At 32.8% G+C, this 17,599-nt stretch overlaps 1 protein-coding gene across 1 annotated transcript; it reads left to right on the top strand.

Moving 5' to 3' along the window:
- Window positions 1–582: 582 nt before the first annotated feature.
- On the top strand, window positions 583–17,477 carry Hmt-1 (ABC transporter ATP-binding protein/permease Hmt-1). The gene is made up of 17 exons (XM_089702474.1): window positions 583–719; window positions 995–1,148; window positions 1,903–2,047; window positions 3,867–4,066; window positions 4,144–4,294; window positions 5,015–5,186; window positions 7,446–7,612; window positions 7,940–8,177; window positions 8,690–8,865; window positions 9,168–9,237; window positions 9,967–10,102; window positions 10,401–10,608; window positions 11,121–11,299; window positions 14,547–14,661; window positions 15,360–15,500; window positions 15,714–15,835; window positions 16,223–17,477. The coding sequence occupies exons 2-17, from the start codon at window positions 1,003–1,005 to the stop codon at window positions 16,422–16,424; spliced, it is 2,568 nt and encodes an 855-aa protein (XP_089558600.1). The 5' UTR covers window positions 583–719; window positions 995–1,002; the 3' UTR covers window positions 16,425–17,477.
- Window positions 17,478–17,599: the final 122 nt, after the last annotated feature.

The raw sequence follows: 17,599 nt of genomic DNA on the forward strand, positions 1-17,599 counted from the left end.
CAATTAACAAAAAAATTGATCAAAACACTAACCTGTGAAAAGACAAATTCCAATCTTCATCCGATTTCCCAGTACTACGGCTTTTACAGCCGTGAACAACACAAGCCATGTAATCTTTAGTAAATTATCTTTTCAGAAAATAACATAAGAAACTAGAAAACACGTTTTCACTTCAAAACAATAATTAAAATCACCATGCGTTAGTGACCAGACTGGTCACTAAAACAAATTGAAATGGCTACATGTCATTTCAAACTGTCGAACTGACATATATCTGTCCTCTTTTTTCGCATGACATTTTGCCATAAGCCAAAAAGGCCAAACTAGTGCTTTATTGTTCAATTAATTGTTACTTCTCCAGGCTTGATAATTGCTCCGAGGCCGGCGCGCTACGTTTGAAGACAGTGCAGATACTCTATCGCCATCTTAATCTGGCTTATGCTGTTATTGACTAAGAGTAAGTAGATTAGAAAATATGTATTTTGTTCTGTCTCAATATAAGAACTCTAAAGGTTTATTTTATTGCTCTGAGCAGAGCAATAATGAGGTCAGTTGTCTATGATAATATGTCAATGTCAAAAATTTAGACATCTGACATAATATGCCGAAAATGTCATTCTCAGGTGTAAATTAATTTGAATGAACATTTTATTATTTGCAGAATCTCCACACATGTAATATTTATTCAGTACAGAGCGTGATTAAGGATTTTCGATAAGGTATTTACTTATGTCAATTTCAAAAGTGATCTAAACATAATATATTGAATTCGTATTTATTTATGCGTCAATTTTTTTGCGTCTTCGTCGTTCATTTCTAATAAAGTTTTGTGTAAAAGGAAGAATTACATTCTTGCCGGTAATAACGAAGTTTGTTTTATGTTCGACGTTTCAAATCTTTATTCAGTGAGTTGTCAGGTCACGTTGATGTTAATTTTTTTTTAAATAGGCACATATTAAACGGTATTTTAATGGATATATAATTATTATTGTAGACTTTACAATGGAGTATTGTCCGCCGAACGTAACATTGGGTGAGATATGGGTGGACCATGGGATTTCACAATGTTTTATGGAAACAGCTAGTGCAGCCTTTATAGGAGTGTTTCTCCTCATATTTGGTGTTATTCAAATCATTATGTATAAACGGTATGTATTTCCACTTTTAAATCTTAATGTTTGTGTTTATATTTCATCTAAAATTGACGTTCTTTTATGAATCCAAAATTACCTAATGATAGATTTCACAGTATCTTACAATTGCTCTCTTTTTACTCTTTAATTTGTAGAGAAAAATTATTTTTTTACTAAGTACCCCAAAATGAATTTTTAACATTTGACGTACTTAGTCAATATTATTTTTTGGCATTTAATTGTAACAGAATATGTATAGAAATAGAATTTGCAAACAGATAAATGATATCTTGATTGGATAGTGATGATCCAAACGTGAGTTTAATTTTATCACACATAATGTTTATTTGTTCATACTACGGTAATCAATATGATACCTGTTTTACAACATTTAGAAATTGTGATGTTGCACATACTTACTGAATTCTACAAATTTAAAATGATTAGTTATTTAATTTTCACAGACCAGTATATTTATTTAAAAGTTTTATATATACATATGACCTTGAACAGAATATTTGAATTTTAAATTAAATCAAGTTGCCAACTGCCAATTTTTTTTTGTAATGTTTGTTCTAATAAAAATCTAATAGGACTCTTAAGCTGTAAAATATGAATTGCTGGAAACAAAAATTGTTATCCACTAAATGTGATATGTAATTATTTATGTACTTGACTACTTGGTCACACAATATTTGTTTAATTTACATTTTTACAAATTGTCTTAAGTATATTATATGTGAAGTTATGATATACAATTTGTTTACAGCTATGCTACTGAAGTTATGGATGTTAGGTCATCAAAATTGTTTCTAGTTCAACTATTTTTCACATTATTTGTGCCAGTACTAGCTGTGATAAGGTTTCTGCTTCAGGCATTTATGTTTGAAGGAGGACATATCTATGGATATATGGTATGTACTTACTAGATTAGAGCAACATTGTATACTTTTTTAGTCATGCTTGTCATATAGTTTGCTATTTTCAGTTAAATTATTATATGATTAAGTAACTACATCAAATTATTATATAATCAGTATGAACAATAATATAAAAGTAGATAAGGTGTATGTTAATATAACATATTGATAAGTTATGACTTATGATTCAGTATAGCTTATATTTTATTTTACATATTGTCACTTATCAAACTATCTGTTTATAATAACTAGAAATTGGTATTACTTACGACACTTATGAATCAGAAACAACTTAACGCATTTTAAGACTTGATTTGTTGGACTTGTTCCTGCTTGTATTAGGATTTATAACAAAAAAATAAAAAAAATGCAGTAGATAGTGCAGGCAGCTACTATCTAATAAAATCTGCCTTAAGAGATTTCAAAAAAACGTATCTGGTTAATAGAATTAATTAGTGATAGCAATAAACTACAGCACGCGCCACTATACTAGAATTATTTATGGTAATACATACAAAGTTGGCGGCTGTGTCGAAATGGCGCGAAACCGGGCTACATTAGTAGTGAATATTTAAATGGAACCTGCTTATTTTTTTTATGATCAATTTCTTTATCGCGTCTGTATAGTTGAATAGTTCATGTTTTACAACATCGATTGTATCTTTATTTTTTTAATATTAATAATTTATAATTATTAAGATGTTGATATCACTGCATTGCATGTAACATATAGGTAAAATATTTTTATATACATGTTCACAACACTGCAATCATTTTTCACACTTGTTCTAATGTACATCAATTGAATATTTACCTACCTAAGAACACAAAATGTATACTATAATTTCAGTAAAAGTTTTTATTCATAATAGAATACAAACTAAATCCGTTACTATGTAATACAACAACATAAATCCATACTAATATTATAAATGTGAAAGTAACTCTGTCTGTCTGTCTATCTGTTACTCAATCACGCCTTAACTACTGAACCAATTTGCATGAAATTTGGTATAGAGATACTTTGATACTCGAGAGAGGACATAGGATAGGTTTTATCCCGGAAATCCTACGGGAACGGGTTTTTCTTTGAAAACGTGGGCGAAGCCGCGGGCGGAAAGCTAGTAAGGAATAAGTAAGTTGATTACCTTGGCATTTTATAGTGCACATGTATGTATACAGTTGATCAAGAATTTAAACGTAGAATATAAAATATATAATACGGGTAGAATATAAAATATTCTACCCGTATTAATATCTTCATGCGGTGTTTACGCTATTTTTTATCTCTTAGATTTTTTCTAGTTACTGCATAACGAGTAGAATTATTAATAAAAAAAATTATTACAAAATTTAATAATTGTCATATTCTTCAATGGTACTGCATTCACACATTTTTGCAAATAGTGAGGTAAATAAAAAATACGCATATTTAAACAGTGCACTCGCTATTCGCCTTGAGATTTGCGAATTTGTGTTGCCCGTTCGTGGACCGGTTTTTCGTACGTAATCGGAAGACGAATTTGTGAACTGTGGTTTGCTGCGACATTCGTATACGAATGTTTCGTCGAATATATCGGCGAATAGCGAGCACGAATGTGTAAATATATCATAAAAACAATATTTGAATTAAATAAGTATAAAATTATCTCAACCACAAATGTTAAATAACTGATACTTCTCATACAAACGTTTCAATACTTTTTTCCAATTAGCTGATGACTTCACCAGACACTCCAGACCTAGTCCTTATCTGAAAGCCTACTTTTGTCTCAGATAATAAATCACAATTTAAGCATCATCAATCTTTCAGATCGTAGCGTTGGTGGTGAATCTTATAGTTTTTCCGCTGTCAGCGTATTTGGCGTCGCTTGAGAGGCGATTTTTGTTGCCTTCAGTGCCGCCGAGAGGACATGGATTCGTTTTGCTCGTATTTTGGGCTATGATATTCGTGTCCGAGAACTTATCGTTCTTAAATCTTAATAAGGAAGGATGGTGGTGGCATCTAAAGAAGTATGTACCTACAATGATGATATGATATCTTTTCAGCATTTATTAATTTCTCTATATTTACTAATTTATAATTTCAGCCTCCAAGATCGCTTGGAAATGGCATTATTCGTAGGGAGATATGTGTCTTGTATGATCATGTTCATATTGGGAATGAAGGCTCCTGGTATTATGCACCAGTTCGAATATCTTGAAGGAGAAGACGGTAATAGAAGAAATTTACTTCCAAGGGTAAGAAAATATTATTTTAGTGAACTTGAATTGTTATAAACAGGATGTGATAGGCATTTTGAATTGTTAATGTTGGCAGTGATCATAGTGTTAGCTATAATATATTATATATAATAATAACATATTGGCTAAATTATTATGCACTGATAGTAATTTTTAAAAAGATCACCTGTGGAATATTCATGGCTGTATCAGTATATCCTACCTATTTTTTTAACATTGTCTACGTTATTTTTATCACAAGATTTTTATAATGACATCCATTTTTAGAAGATTTTCGCCAACTGTGACAATGTCATAATATTCAATATAATTTTTGTAGATATTATTTTATTTATCTAGTTTTAAGATGTCATGTCCATATCAAAATTATTATGGTACTATACAATCTGAAAAATATTTGATAAAAAAGGTATTCCCTACAATATTGTTTCTACGATTTGTTCATATCTTTAGTAAATTTAAAATTGCGGTATGACAATGTTAATACTTTATCCGGAACTGCAGGTAGTCATTTAATTTTATGTTCTCTAAAAAAACTATTTGCATTATTACCTATATAATTATGATATTAAAACAATTGGCTTTTTATTACGAACGATTATATTATAATTTATCAATACCACAATTATTACGCCAGTCACAATCGATAACACTCTTATTTATTATGCATGCAATGTCTACTAAAAATTGCAAGTAATTTAATTAATCACTTCGCAGGACGAAAACAGATCTACATTTCGGAATGTGTTTAGCAAATTGCGAACACTTTTACCTTTCCTTTGGCCAAAGAACAGTCTATGGTTGCAAATCTATGTGCTTATATGTATTTTGGCTCTAATTGCTGGAAGAGTCATCAATTTGTATGTTCCCATCTATAATAAACTTATCGGTGAGTAATTGTTCAATTGTTCAGTATCTATTACTTCACGCGAATCTATGTATATTTATGTAAATGTATCTATTGTCAAGGATAATGATCTCTGTTGTATAAATTATCAAACTGTATCCATAATCTAAACAATGCGAAGTTTAATTCGTTCATTATACTCTAATTGCTATAGAACATAATCAACTATAAGAAACCAAAATTCAAGACTACTTGTACTCATCACGTACCTCTCAATCGAAAAAACATTATCTTTATAAGTAATTTCGTAGGTCCGTTGTTTACATAGGCACGTAAAATAGCAAGGGGTTATCGCATTATCATAATGGTCATTTATCTTAGTGCTTGTACGTTAGGAATAGTCGGGGTCAGGTGTATCTTTCGCGTAATAAAAAAAAAAATTTGCGAACATAGTAAAAAAACGGTTTTATCAAAACCGTCTGACCTTCATAATCGGGAGAAACGTGTTTGGCTCGCGGTTTTATACTTTAGAATGTGGTCAATACTTTTTCTCCTCTGTTCGCTGTATCGATCCTTTTCTGGAAGTGGAAATGGCATGAGTTCGACTTAATTTTGCTTAAGAAATTTTAGTTGAATCACTCAAGTATTTTTGATAATATACATCGTGCTCTGGCTGATTTACCGAATATTAAATAAATGTTTTAATGGATTACATAATTGATATCATATTTGTGTACCTAGATGATGTAAGGTACTCAAATATTTGATGTACATACAAAAAACTTGATGTTATCACTCTAAAAATGTATGAAACACAAAGGCGGGGTGCTAAAAATCAATAAAAAAGCAATTGTATCTTGAGAATGCTTATCAGCGATCGGGTTTTATGATTTTAAATTAATTTATATATTTGATTTTTACTATTACAATTTATGCAAAAAAAAAAATCATCCGTTTATTTAAGATGTAAATTATTAAAATATTGTTGGATATAAATTCAATTGATTTCAAAACTATATATGTATTGAGTATAATATGCTAATTAGCAAATATATGATAAGAGAAAATTATAAATACGTATTCCAGTAACAATTTTTTAAAGAAACAGGAAAAGATTCGCGAATATTGATATTCTTATAGCAGTGTTTTAATAGTAGGTGACCTTGGTGTAATATATTTCAGACATTATGTAATGTGTATCTCGTTTGTAAATCAATGAACTTTATTTAACTAGCAATCCGCCCCGGCTTCGCCCGTGATACATGTCTCTCCATAAGAACTATCCTCGTTCAAGGAGCGAACATTATTCTTAATGCTTCCATTGTAGGTACACTTTAAGATAATAAATAGTATTATTCGAAATCTAATATTATCTGTTAATGAAACACGTGGACAGAACAACCTCAATGAGTTAATATTAATGCAGACATTGCCCATTTAAATTCAGCCTGTCTCTTTTTTGATTCTGGTTTCAATGAAACAAAACCAGTTATTTTAAATTAACAAATTAAATACATTTTTTCAATTTGAATTTAGATTTTTTTTATATTTAAAAATACATCTATAAGACCTGAATAAATAATTAAGTATTATGAATACCAAATTTAATTATAGTTACGATACGTTGTTTACAATTACTTTTATAATAATTATTAAAGAAGTGTATTAATAATATATAGTAGGAAAACGATAAGAATTGGGAAAAATTAGGTTAGGAATTATGAATATAACCAACAAAGTACGCTTGTAGTGTTTCTGTAGGTTAACAGTCCGTATTATATTGCATGTATTAGCAGGATTTAGGTCACACTTGGTTTGTTGTGGTATGAGGTATCAAATCATCGTAAAAATAAAAACCTATGTTTAGTCTTGATTTATATTGGTTCTTTATTTAATACATTAAACTCAAACTCAAACTCAACGAAGAAAAAAAAAATGTCTGGGTCTGGCAGGACACAGAAGGCTGATCACCTACTTGTCCTTAAAGAAAATCGATCAGTGAAACAGATGTACCTATGCATAATGCATCTGCCCCTTACCCCACCACGGGGACTCGGAACTTCACTAAATGTACACCTTACAATATACTACCACTTTCTTGAGGTACTTACTACATTGTTTCGTAATTTTTTACCGAATACTGTTCAAAACCTTATTATTATGAGTAATTCTTATCCTTGGTAGGGGTGTTTTATTTATCTAAGCAAAATTCATCCATATCTTGATATAATAGTCAATCCCATTGGGATTTCGTTTTCTTATTGTAATATATTACGACATTAATATAAACAATTCTCCCAGTGAACAGTCTATCAATACCGCCCCTCGAGTTTCGATGGGACCTGGTGGTGATATACGTGCTCTTCAAGTTCCTGCAAGGCGGTGGTACTGGAGGTATGGGCTTCCTGAACAACCTCCGATCGTTCCTGTGGATTAGGGTACAGCAGTACACTACTAGGGAATTACAGGTAAGATTTGGTATAATTCTTTATTTTATTTTTACGTCAATTTTTAGTAGCTATTAGCAATTGTGATAACTTTGATAGAGCAAGCTTTTACGATTACCCGTTCTATAATTTAAGTCAATTTTAATATTTTATTCATTTAAGTAGGTTTTTCCTAAAGAAGTTTGAATTTTGAGATTTATTCAATATCTTCGACCTCCAAATTTTTTCTATATCCTAAATTAAAGTAAAGCCTATGTATATTAATAGAACATAACACGATCACCTCACTATTCCAAAAATATATTTTACATTATCTGTATAAAAATTAACAAACTGACATTGTTCCAGTTAGAGTTATTCAGGCACCTCCACGACCTGCCTCTCAAATGGCACTTGTCTCGCAAGACGGGAGAGGTTCTGCGAGTTATGGATAGAGGAACGGATTCCATAGACAACTTACTGTCGTATATTCTATTCTCTATTACACCAACGTTGGTGGACATTCTGGTGGCTGTGGTGTACTTTGTGTCCCAGTATAATGTGTGGTTCGGTGTTATTGTCTTCTCTACTATGCTGCTTTATATACGTAAGTTATCTGCTGTAGTAGTGTTGATTAAACAATTGTTTATTATGCCGAATAATATTTAAAGGAACAAGATCCTCAATTATGTTTTGCAAAGCACTTGCTTTATACTTATAACAACGAGAATAGTACACATTTTCACAACAAAAAATTAATGATTAAAATCGCAATTTACCAACCAGCGAACTATACTTATAAAGAACATGGCTATTCGAATAGCAAAATTCTGCCTAAGCACCCTTCGAATGTTCAATTCTTTTTCATGAATAACTGAATACATATCTATACTAATATTATAAAGAGGAAAGGTTTGTAATTATATATTGTAATTATTATTGGTTGTCACGCAAACTACTGGACCGATTTCAAAAATTCTTTCACCATTAGAAAGCTGCATCTTCACTGAGCAACATAGGCTATAAAACATGTACCTACTTAGGTACCACGGGCGAAGCTGGGGCGGACCGCTAGTATATTATAAATTTCGCTGCTAATAAATAAATGCTAATTTTCAGTTGCGACAATCGCGGTAACAGAATGGCGAACGAAATTCCAAAGGCGTATGAATCTAGCTGACAATGAACAAAAGGCTCGGTCCGTAGATTCACTTCTTAATTACGAAACAGTGAAGTACTATGGAGCTGAATCGTATGAGGTTGTGTCTTATAGAGATGCTATTGTACATTATCAGGTAAAGTACCCTATGGACGTTTCTTTGGTTGTTGATCGATCACTTCGAAATGATTGAATAGACCTGTATGAATACAAGTTTTTATTCCTTGCAATATAAATAATTATAATGTCTACTCGATACTTTTATGTTGGTTCTTCATAGTTGATTACTGATTCAAGTACTCTAAAGTAATTACTGATAAAGTTTACAATTTCGGTGAATTTCGACAAAAAAAAATTAAAACAAGGTATTTTAAAGAAATATACAAAAATTGAGTTATTTATTTTTCTCAGAACTCATAGCAAATTTATTTATTTCAGAAAGAAGAATTCAAATCGTTGCTTACCTTGAACATTCTGAACACAATGCAGAATGTTATCATATGCACTGGTAAGTGTATAAAAATGTAAATATGTAAGTCGATAAATTAACTGCACATAATAATTAATTTGCCATTTATCTTAACAATTATTGTAATGCAATTTGTTAACTCACATAGCACATTACATATGAAGTGATTAAGATATTTGTTTACAAACATTTATGAATTGTCTATTTTAAGATCTATTTAATTACTGTATTGTTTATTTATTAATATACTTGTGTTGAATATTTGTTTGTATAATAAATAGTAGTATTTTGGGTTTTCTTTAATAATGTATTTAAATGCTGCCTATTTTACCACTTTTGATCTAAAATTAATAATAAGTTAAACCCGTGTAATAAAATTTTATTTATAATAATTATTAAACATGTAATTAAGAATCTATTATTTTTTTTAGCTAGGGAAATTTAAGCTAATATATTTAATATGTATAATGTATTCAACAATCTGAATTTAATTTGAATATTTATACGGCGTCAAAATACTATTACGACACTATTAATTAGCCAGAAAAGTTTGTTATAAAATATTATTATTAATATTATAAATGCGAAAGTCTGTCGGTATGTCTGTTACGCTTTAACGACTAAAACCACAGAAACGAGTTGGATGAAAGTTGAAATGAAAATAGTCGAAGAGTCAAAACCAAACATATATGTACTTTTTTTTATTATTCTCGCTATGTGAACTATTATTATTGTTCAATATTGTTAAAAATATGTTTCTTTTTGCAGGTTTACTGGCTGGTTCATTGTTAGCGGTGTCCATGGTTGTACGTACATATGAGTTGACGGTCGGAGACTATGTTTTATTCGCATCCTATATCGTGCAGTTGTATGTACCGTTGAACTGGTTTGGAACTTACTATAGGTGAGATATATTGTTGATTATTTTTAAAAGTAGTTAATTATGCTGTAAACTAACATTTCAGTTTACTTCTCTTAGCGGTATCGCCATTTTCCTGATGTTTTTAACGTTTTTTACTTATAATAATATAATCCATAATTGTATAGCGAAATATAAGAAAACTGGTATAGTAAATTAGGCAGTAGCGGCAGTAGTATTGCTGTAAAATTGTCGAGGAAAGTCTCTTAAAGGAAAATCTATAACATTTCTATACCTTTAATTGTAGAACTACCTTTAATTATACCACTAATTACTTTTACAGGGCGATACAAAAGAACTTCGTGGACATGGAGAACATGTTCGACCTAATGCGTGTGGACTCAGATGTGAAAGACGCGCTCGGAGCCCCGGAGTTGCTCGTCCGTCGCGGTGGTATTGAATTCAAACACGTGTCCTTTGGCTATGGGCCCGAGAGATTGGTCCTGAATAATATTAGCTTTAAAGTTGCGCCAGGGTCTACTGTTGCGTTGGTGAGTTTCTAAATAACGTAAATTTAGTTTTGAGCTATTTTTCATATTATTTAATATATTTTTTAAATTTATTCACTATCCTTCATTATAAAAATAATGTATATTTCCTTTCCTATCAACAAAATTATGTTAAGCATAATATTGAAAATTGGGGAGTTGAAGAGAAATAAATGTTTAATTTTCCATAATCACAATGCGTACAAATTAAGTGCGTGCTTAATCTATACAGTGCAGAACTAAGGTTAAACTGAGGTTGCGTGCGAACACGTTAACGTAGCGTCAACCAATAGGAAGGCACGATGACGCGTCACAGACGCAGGGACTACTAGCTGCCTTCTAAAACATTAAATTTATTTCTCCAACAGGAGATAGTAGATTTCAAACTTTGATATTTCAAATTAATAGCAGTTTTTGGAAGAGAAGTTTGTTCATAAGCACCTTTAAATATTTTCGCGAACGATTCTTTATACGAGTTAACTACATGGGCTAAACTTGACTTAAAATTTCCATAGGTGGGTCCAAGTGGAGCCGGCAAATCCACGATAATGCGTCTCCTATTCCGTTTCTACGACGTGAACGAGGGCGCGGTGCTGGTGGACGGACAGGACGTGCGCACGGTCACGCAGGCCTCGCTGCGGGCCAACATCGGCGTCGTGCCGCAGGACACCGTGCTGTTCAACAACACCGTGCGGTGAGTGCGCTGAGACGTAAGGGCAGGACGTGCGCACGGTCACGCAGGCCTCGCTGCGGGCCAACATCGGCGTCGTGCCGCAGGACACCGTGCTGTTCAACAACACCGTGCGGTGAGTGCGCTGAGACGTAAGGGCAGGACGTGCGCACGGTCACGCAGGCCTCGCTGCGGGCCAACATCGGCGTCGTGCCGCAGGACACCGTGCTGTTCAACAACACCGTGCGGTGAGTGCGCTGAGACGTAAGGGCAGGACGTGCGCACGGTCACGCAGGCCTCGCTGCGGGCCAACATCGGCGTCGTGCCGCAGGACACCGTGCTGTTCAACAACACCGTGCGGTGAGTGCGCTGAGACGTAAGGGCAGGACGTGCGCACGGTCACGCAGGCCTCGCTGCGGGCCAACATCGGCGTCGTGCCGCAGGACACCGTGCTGTTCAACAACACCGTGCGGTGAGTGCGCTGAGACGTAAGGGCAGGACGTGCGCACGGTCACGCAGGCCTCGCTGCGGGCCAACATCGGCGTCGTGCCGCAGGACACCGTGCTGTTCAACAACACCGTGAGGTGAGTGAGCCGTAAAAGATCATGATTTTTTTTGAAGTGAAAACTGAAAGGGCGTTGAGCACTTTTTCTGTAATGGGTATAAAATCTTAAACTCGCGTCAGGACACGTGACCTGATCGAAAAAGCGTAAGACGGGTGGATATCAAACATGCTCAACGTTAATAATCAAGTTTTCACTTCTGCCGGCACTCCCGGAGTGCAACCCGTCTTTTTTTTATGTCAGAGCAAGCAAAGGAGCAGATGGGCCACCTGATGTTAAGTGGTCACCACCGCCCATAAACACTTGTAACACTAAAAGTGTTACAGGTACTTTGCCGGCGTTTTATGGACAAATAAGCTCTTTTCTTGAAGGCCCCAATGTCTTAGTTGTTCGGGAACACCGCAGGTGGCAAATCGTTCCGCAGTTTCACCGTACGCGGAAGGAAGTTGCGGGTGAAGCGGACAGTGGTGGATTGAGTATACTACTCAAGTTAATACTTTATGATGTGGTTAAATATCGAAGTCGAAATTTTTTATTGTGTAGCTATCGCTAGCGTAATAATAGTAGCGATACTGATGGCTATGAGGTGTCGAAGTGCGTTGCGGATGCCAAGCTGACAAGTCAGCGCAGACCATCGCATGCTGATATGTTCGTTCAAGAAGCTTATATCTTATACACTGGAGATTTCGGTATGAACATTTGACGTGTAACAAGAAAATTGTTGTGTTCTATCACTTTCACACCTAACTTGGTATTGCCACTGTTAATACGAAGTTTTCCCAAGGCTACTATGTATGCTGTAATATTCTGTGCAAAAGGTTAGTTTTTGTACATGAGTTTGTTGATAAATTGCCAACAACGTCATTCAGAAGTTGGATGAGACAATTATTATTTATGCTAAATAAAATAAGTACATATCTGAACCAATTATTAAAAAGCGATATTCCCTGATTATGGGTAGTTACCATAATAAAATTGTAGCAACTCTCACTTTGACAATATGGCATAAGTGTCAAAAAAATTGCGTCGCTTCGAATATTTAAGTTAATATTGTTGCGTATTTAATAAATATTTTCCGAATATTAATAATGTATTGCATTGTGAAAAATTGCAGAAGTTTTTGGACACCAAATTCTGGCCTATAATTTCACAGGCAAGTGTATATTTACGTTATTTACAATATTCCTCAATACTCATGCATTTACCTGTTTAGAATCATTTTAATGGCAAAAATCGTCAAATTTATCATCATTTTACTAAGCAATCATGTTAAATAAGTTCTTTTCCTAATACTTTCATCATTTTTCAACAAGTTTTCAACAAACAAATTTAACAAGTAAGGTAACCATGATGATGGGTTTTTACGGATAGCGACGATAATATATTGCTAAACAATATTATGATGAACATTTAGAACACCATTTTAAAATTTTTTATACTAGTAATGAAACAACACACGACATCGGTATTGCACTCATATATTGTGGTTTGTTCTTTTTTACATTGAAATTTATACTTTTTAACCTAATATTTTTTTGTTTTACGTATTTCAGCTTTCCAAAAATGAAATAAAAAGAAATAAATGGCTGTCCATAGTGCCTATCAAGGGTAAATTTTATCAACATGCCAGAATATGCAGTTTGCATTTTAAGCTTGAGGATTACGGTCCAGAAAAAAAATACCTTTTGAAAAGTGCTATACCTTTTTATTTACCACATTCTTGTTACTGCGTCTCAACTGTTTAAGTAATTTTAATTATATTATAATTAACCACCATGAAACCATTAGTAACCGTAAGAACAGCTCCTGAAAGACATACGAATTTCTGAGAACTGTAATATCGTTACCACACATCAACACTAGCGATGCAACTCTCCCTTTGCAATATTGAAAAGTTTTAGACTGAAGCTTGAGTAACCAAAACGATGTTTTAATGTATGTAGCACTCATTTTAATTAAAAAATCGTAGTATGAGATGAAAAGTTATCAAGCGTTATTTAAAACTATCATTCTCTACCAATTAAAATGGTATGTACCTATAAAGATGATAATTATTCATGTAAGTTGACCAGTAATATTATAATATAAATACTGTTAAAAATATATGTCGTTATTATTTATAGACCATGATTTTTAGTTATTTCGAAAAATCCTGAATATACAAACCAGTGTGGTCACCCACAGAAAGAGACAAAAAACAACACTGACGTCATTCAAGGTTATATTTTCTTGTGACAAGTTAATGGTCATAGTGCAATCTCCAGTGTATTAGATATAAGCTTCTTGTGTTCGTTCATACGTTTCGACTGTCATCATCGACGGTTAATATGACTCTAAAACCATAACCAATCTGTGTGTGTACTGTATAATATGTAAAAAACAAAATAACGCATATAGTGAAACTAAAAATTCTAAGAAAAAAGATTGGAGAGAATATTTTATTTATTTATTTAATCATTTATTGTACCACACCATTTAATATTATAATGTACAGTATAATATATATCTGTTTGGATGCGAAGTACAAAAGGTGACCTTATCGCTTAAAAGCGATTTCTTATACTTTTTGTTACTTTTTGTTTTAACTACTCCAGACTTGTAACTCCCCTATGCATTTTACATAATCAATTTGCATTTGTCCATTTTTATACTGCAATTTCTCGAATGAATTTTTAAAATACGTGTTTTAAAATATGTTTTTTTGTCAGGTACAATATCCAGTATGGAAGATTGGGCGCTTCCTCAGCGGACGTCATAGCGGCGGCGAAGAATGCTGACATTCACGACAGAATACTTACATTCCCTGATGCATATGATACACAGGTAATCATTTTTAACTAAGACTAAAGCAAGCTTATCTTCTTCTTATATATAAAAATGAATCGCAAAATGTGTTGGTAAGCGCATAACTCGAGAACGGCTGAACCGATTTCGATAATTCTTTTTTTATTATATTCCTTGAAGTACGAGGATGGTTTTTATGTAGAGAAAACGTAAATATGTCCCACGGGCGAAGCCGGGGCGGACCGCTAGTTATAAATATAATTTATCTTATACTGTACAGTGTAGTTGGATGGATATGACTTAAACTATTTTAACGAAAGCTTTGAAAATTTTTCCTCGAATTATTGGACTTGAAATGCTACAATACTAATGGTAGTGCTTAATTTTAGGTCACATTCACTTTGAACATTTATATTTTTGTAGTGCCATTATTTTCTAGTGCGCGTTCGCATATAAATTATCGTTTATAAATAAGTAATTATTATGATTATACTAGCTTTCCGCCCGCTGTTTCGCCCGCATTTTCAAAGATAAACCCGCATAGTTCCCGTTCCCGTGGGATTTCCGGGATAAAACCTATCCTATGTGTTAATCCAAGTTACCCTCTATATGTGTGCTAAAATTCATTGTAATCGGTTCAGTAGTTTTTGCGTGAAAGAGTAACAAACATCCATACAAACTTTCACATTTATTACATATATTAATAGGATTTCTGACATACAATATAATTCTGACAGGTTGGCGAACGTGGTCTACGTTTGAGTGGTGGTGAAAAGCAAAGAATAGCTATAGCTCGAACGTTGCTCAAAGATCCCGCCATTGTGCTGTTGGACGAAGCCACGTCAGCGCTTGACACCAATACGGAGAGGAATATTCAGGTCAGATTATTTAATATTATTATAATTTTTTTTTATTTTTTTATTAACATTTAGTGACATCTATCATAAATAAGATGTTTAGAAATGAAACGTAAGTATAAACATACAGTTCTAATGCAAGTTTTCTTTGTCCCATTAATTTTCCATAATAAATATTAATATCATTACAATTCATAATATTCATTTTTATTGATTTTATAATTTTTATTACAGGCGGCTTTATCACGTGTGTGTGCAAACCGCACTACATTAATAATAGCGCACAGATTGTCAACTATAATCCACGCAGATGAAATTCTAGTACTTAAAGATGGGGAAATTATTGAGAGAGGAAAGTAAGTACCCTCAACTTATAGCAATTATTTTATTTGTAACAAATATTATTTAAAAATTTGTTAAATACCTAAGTATATGAAAAATCGTATCATATTTTTATATGAAATACCATACAACGATTTTCATAAATTTTTGAATTTTGCATTTGATTATTACACTACTATTTGAAACTACACTAGTATTTGAAACGGCTAAAATATGCTACACATTCTCAGACAAAACATCATAACCTTTTAATTATTTATTAATTCCTACGTCTACTTTATGACGGCTGGTTTTGTCATGACATAAAATTTAAATCCCTCATAAACGAATGTAAATGTTTCCTGTTCGTCAGAAATTTTGTCTGATATCTGTTAAAGTAAAATAAAAAACTTAATTTTCAGCCATGAAATGCTACTAGCGCAAGGCGGTTTCTACGCATCAATGTGGCAGCAACAACTCGAAGCGAGAAACGACAACGGTAACGGGAACAACAATGACAACAACGCTGACGGTCAGAACAACAACAACAACAGAGCGCCACAAGTCAACGGTTACGCTATGATGGGCCACGGTCATGGTCACGGTCACGGTCACGGTCACTAGCTAGAAATGGAATAGATTGGACGTGGTACGAATGTTTCTTTTAGAATAGGGTTGTAGGGAAGCGATATTTCGTTGATGCATAGAAGAGAAGGACTAAAAGGTTATTCAGTTTTTTTTAAATTTTATTTTATATACTATGCACATGAAAGTGGTACACATCTTAAACCACTCGCAAATGTTTTTGCTCAATATATATTTAGAATAGTAGCATGTAATAATATGTGCACTTGTATAATATACACGCCGGAGTATCTTGTTGACTCTTATTACCTTTGCAATAAAGTCTAAAATTATTCTACCAATAATACACATAAAGTATCGCTTCTCTTTTTCCTTATATTTCCTAGATATGTACCGTTAGGATCTTGTTATTGTTTATGTCTATATAAGTTGGTAAACATTTTTTATTAGCTCCAAAGCTATCATTTATAGAAAATTTGTATGGTAGTGTAAAGAATTGATAAACTTAGGGATGAAGTGTCTTAAAAGTTGGGGTACTAGATGTTACGAATCTTAAACGTGGATCAATATAAAGTGTATATAATAGTGGAGTGTAAATAGTTAGCTATTGGCATCGATATCATGAAATAAGAAAAATATAGTATACAAATTGTTAGTACACTATACGTTTTTACAAATATCCGACGCTGAAATCTACACGTGTGCCATTAGATTTAACAGGTTGTATGTAAGAATGAATTGTGTAGGTGAATGTACATAAATTCAAATAATGCTCAGTACATTGTACAGTTAAGTACAATATTACGTAAAAGGTTTTGTACAGAAGCAGCGGGCAGTGGGAGTGAGACTTATGAATATTTTGTACATTTGGTATGAAAATAGGTACATATTGTACGGTCATATTTTCACGTTAAGTGTACATTGGTTATAATGTAACCGTATCGCGTACCTTGTAGTATTAATATTAATATTGTGATGGAAATTTGTATGTGCAATTACAGTGTTATTGAAATGTTTCTCTTTTTATTTATTATTTGATTCATTACTTTGTATTTGAATAATACAAGTAACCGGTTTTTATCAACTTATTAAACGAACTTTTATATGTAACTAAAAGTAAATATGTTTTAATATCTAGCATGGAAATATATTTTCTGTTCGAAAAAAAATATCTGTTTTCCTTATTTAGATCCTGTACCTGGAAAGGAACTTGG

The sequence above is a fragment of the Colias philodice genome, chromosome 13, assembly GCF_061535455.1.
Source record: "Colias philodice isolate Cphi_HAF_F1 chromosome 13, ilColPhil1 Martin Lab GWU primary, whole genome shotgun sequence".
In the NCBI taxonomy this organism is placed as follows: domain Eukaryota; kingdom Metazoa; phylum Arthropoda; class Insecta; order Lepidoptera; family Pieridae; genus Colias; species Colias philodice.

What these genes read in the sequence shown, in the direction of transcription:
- Hmt-1 (XM_089702474.1), top strand. Translation starts at nt 1,003, where the DNA reads ATGGAGTATTGTCCGCCGAACGTAACATTGGGTGAGATATGGGTGGAC. An exon ending in GAAGAAATTTACTTCCAAGG is followed by an intron (nt 4,295 to 5,014) that starts GTAAGAAAATAT and finishes ATCACTTCGCAG; the next exon opens with GACGAAAACAGATCTACATT. An exon ending in CATCTATAATAAACTTATCG is followed by an intron (nt 5,187 to 7,445) that starts GTGAGTAATTGT and finishes CAATTCTCCCAG; the next exon opens with TGAACAGTCTATCAATACCG.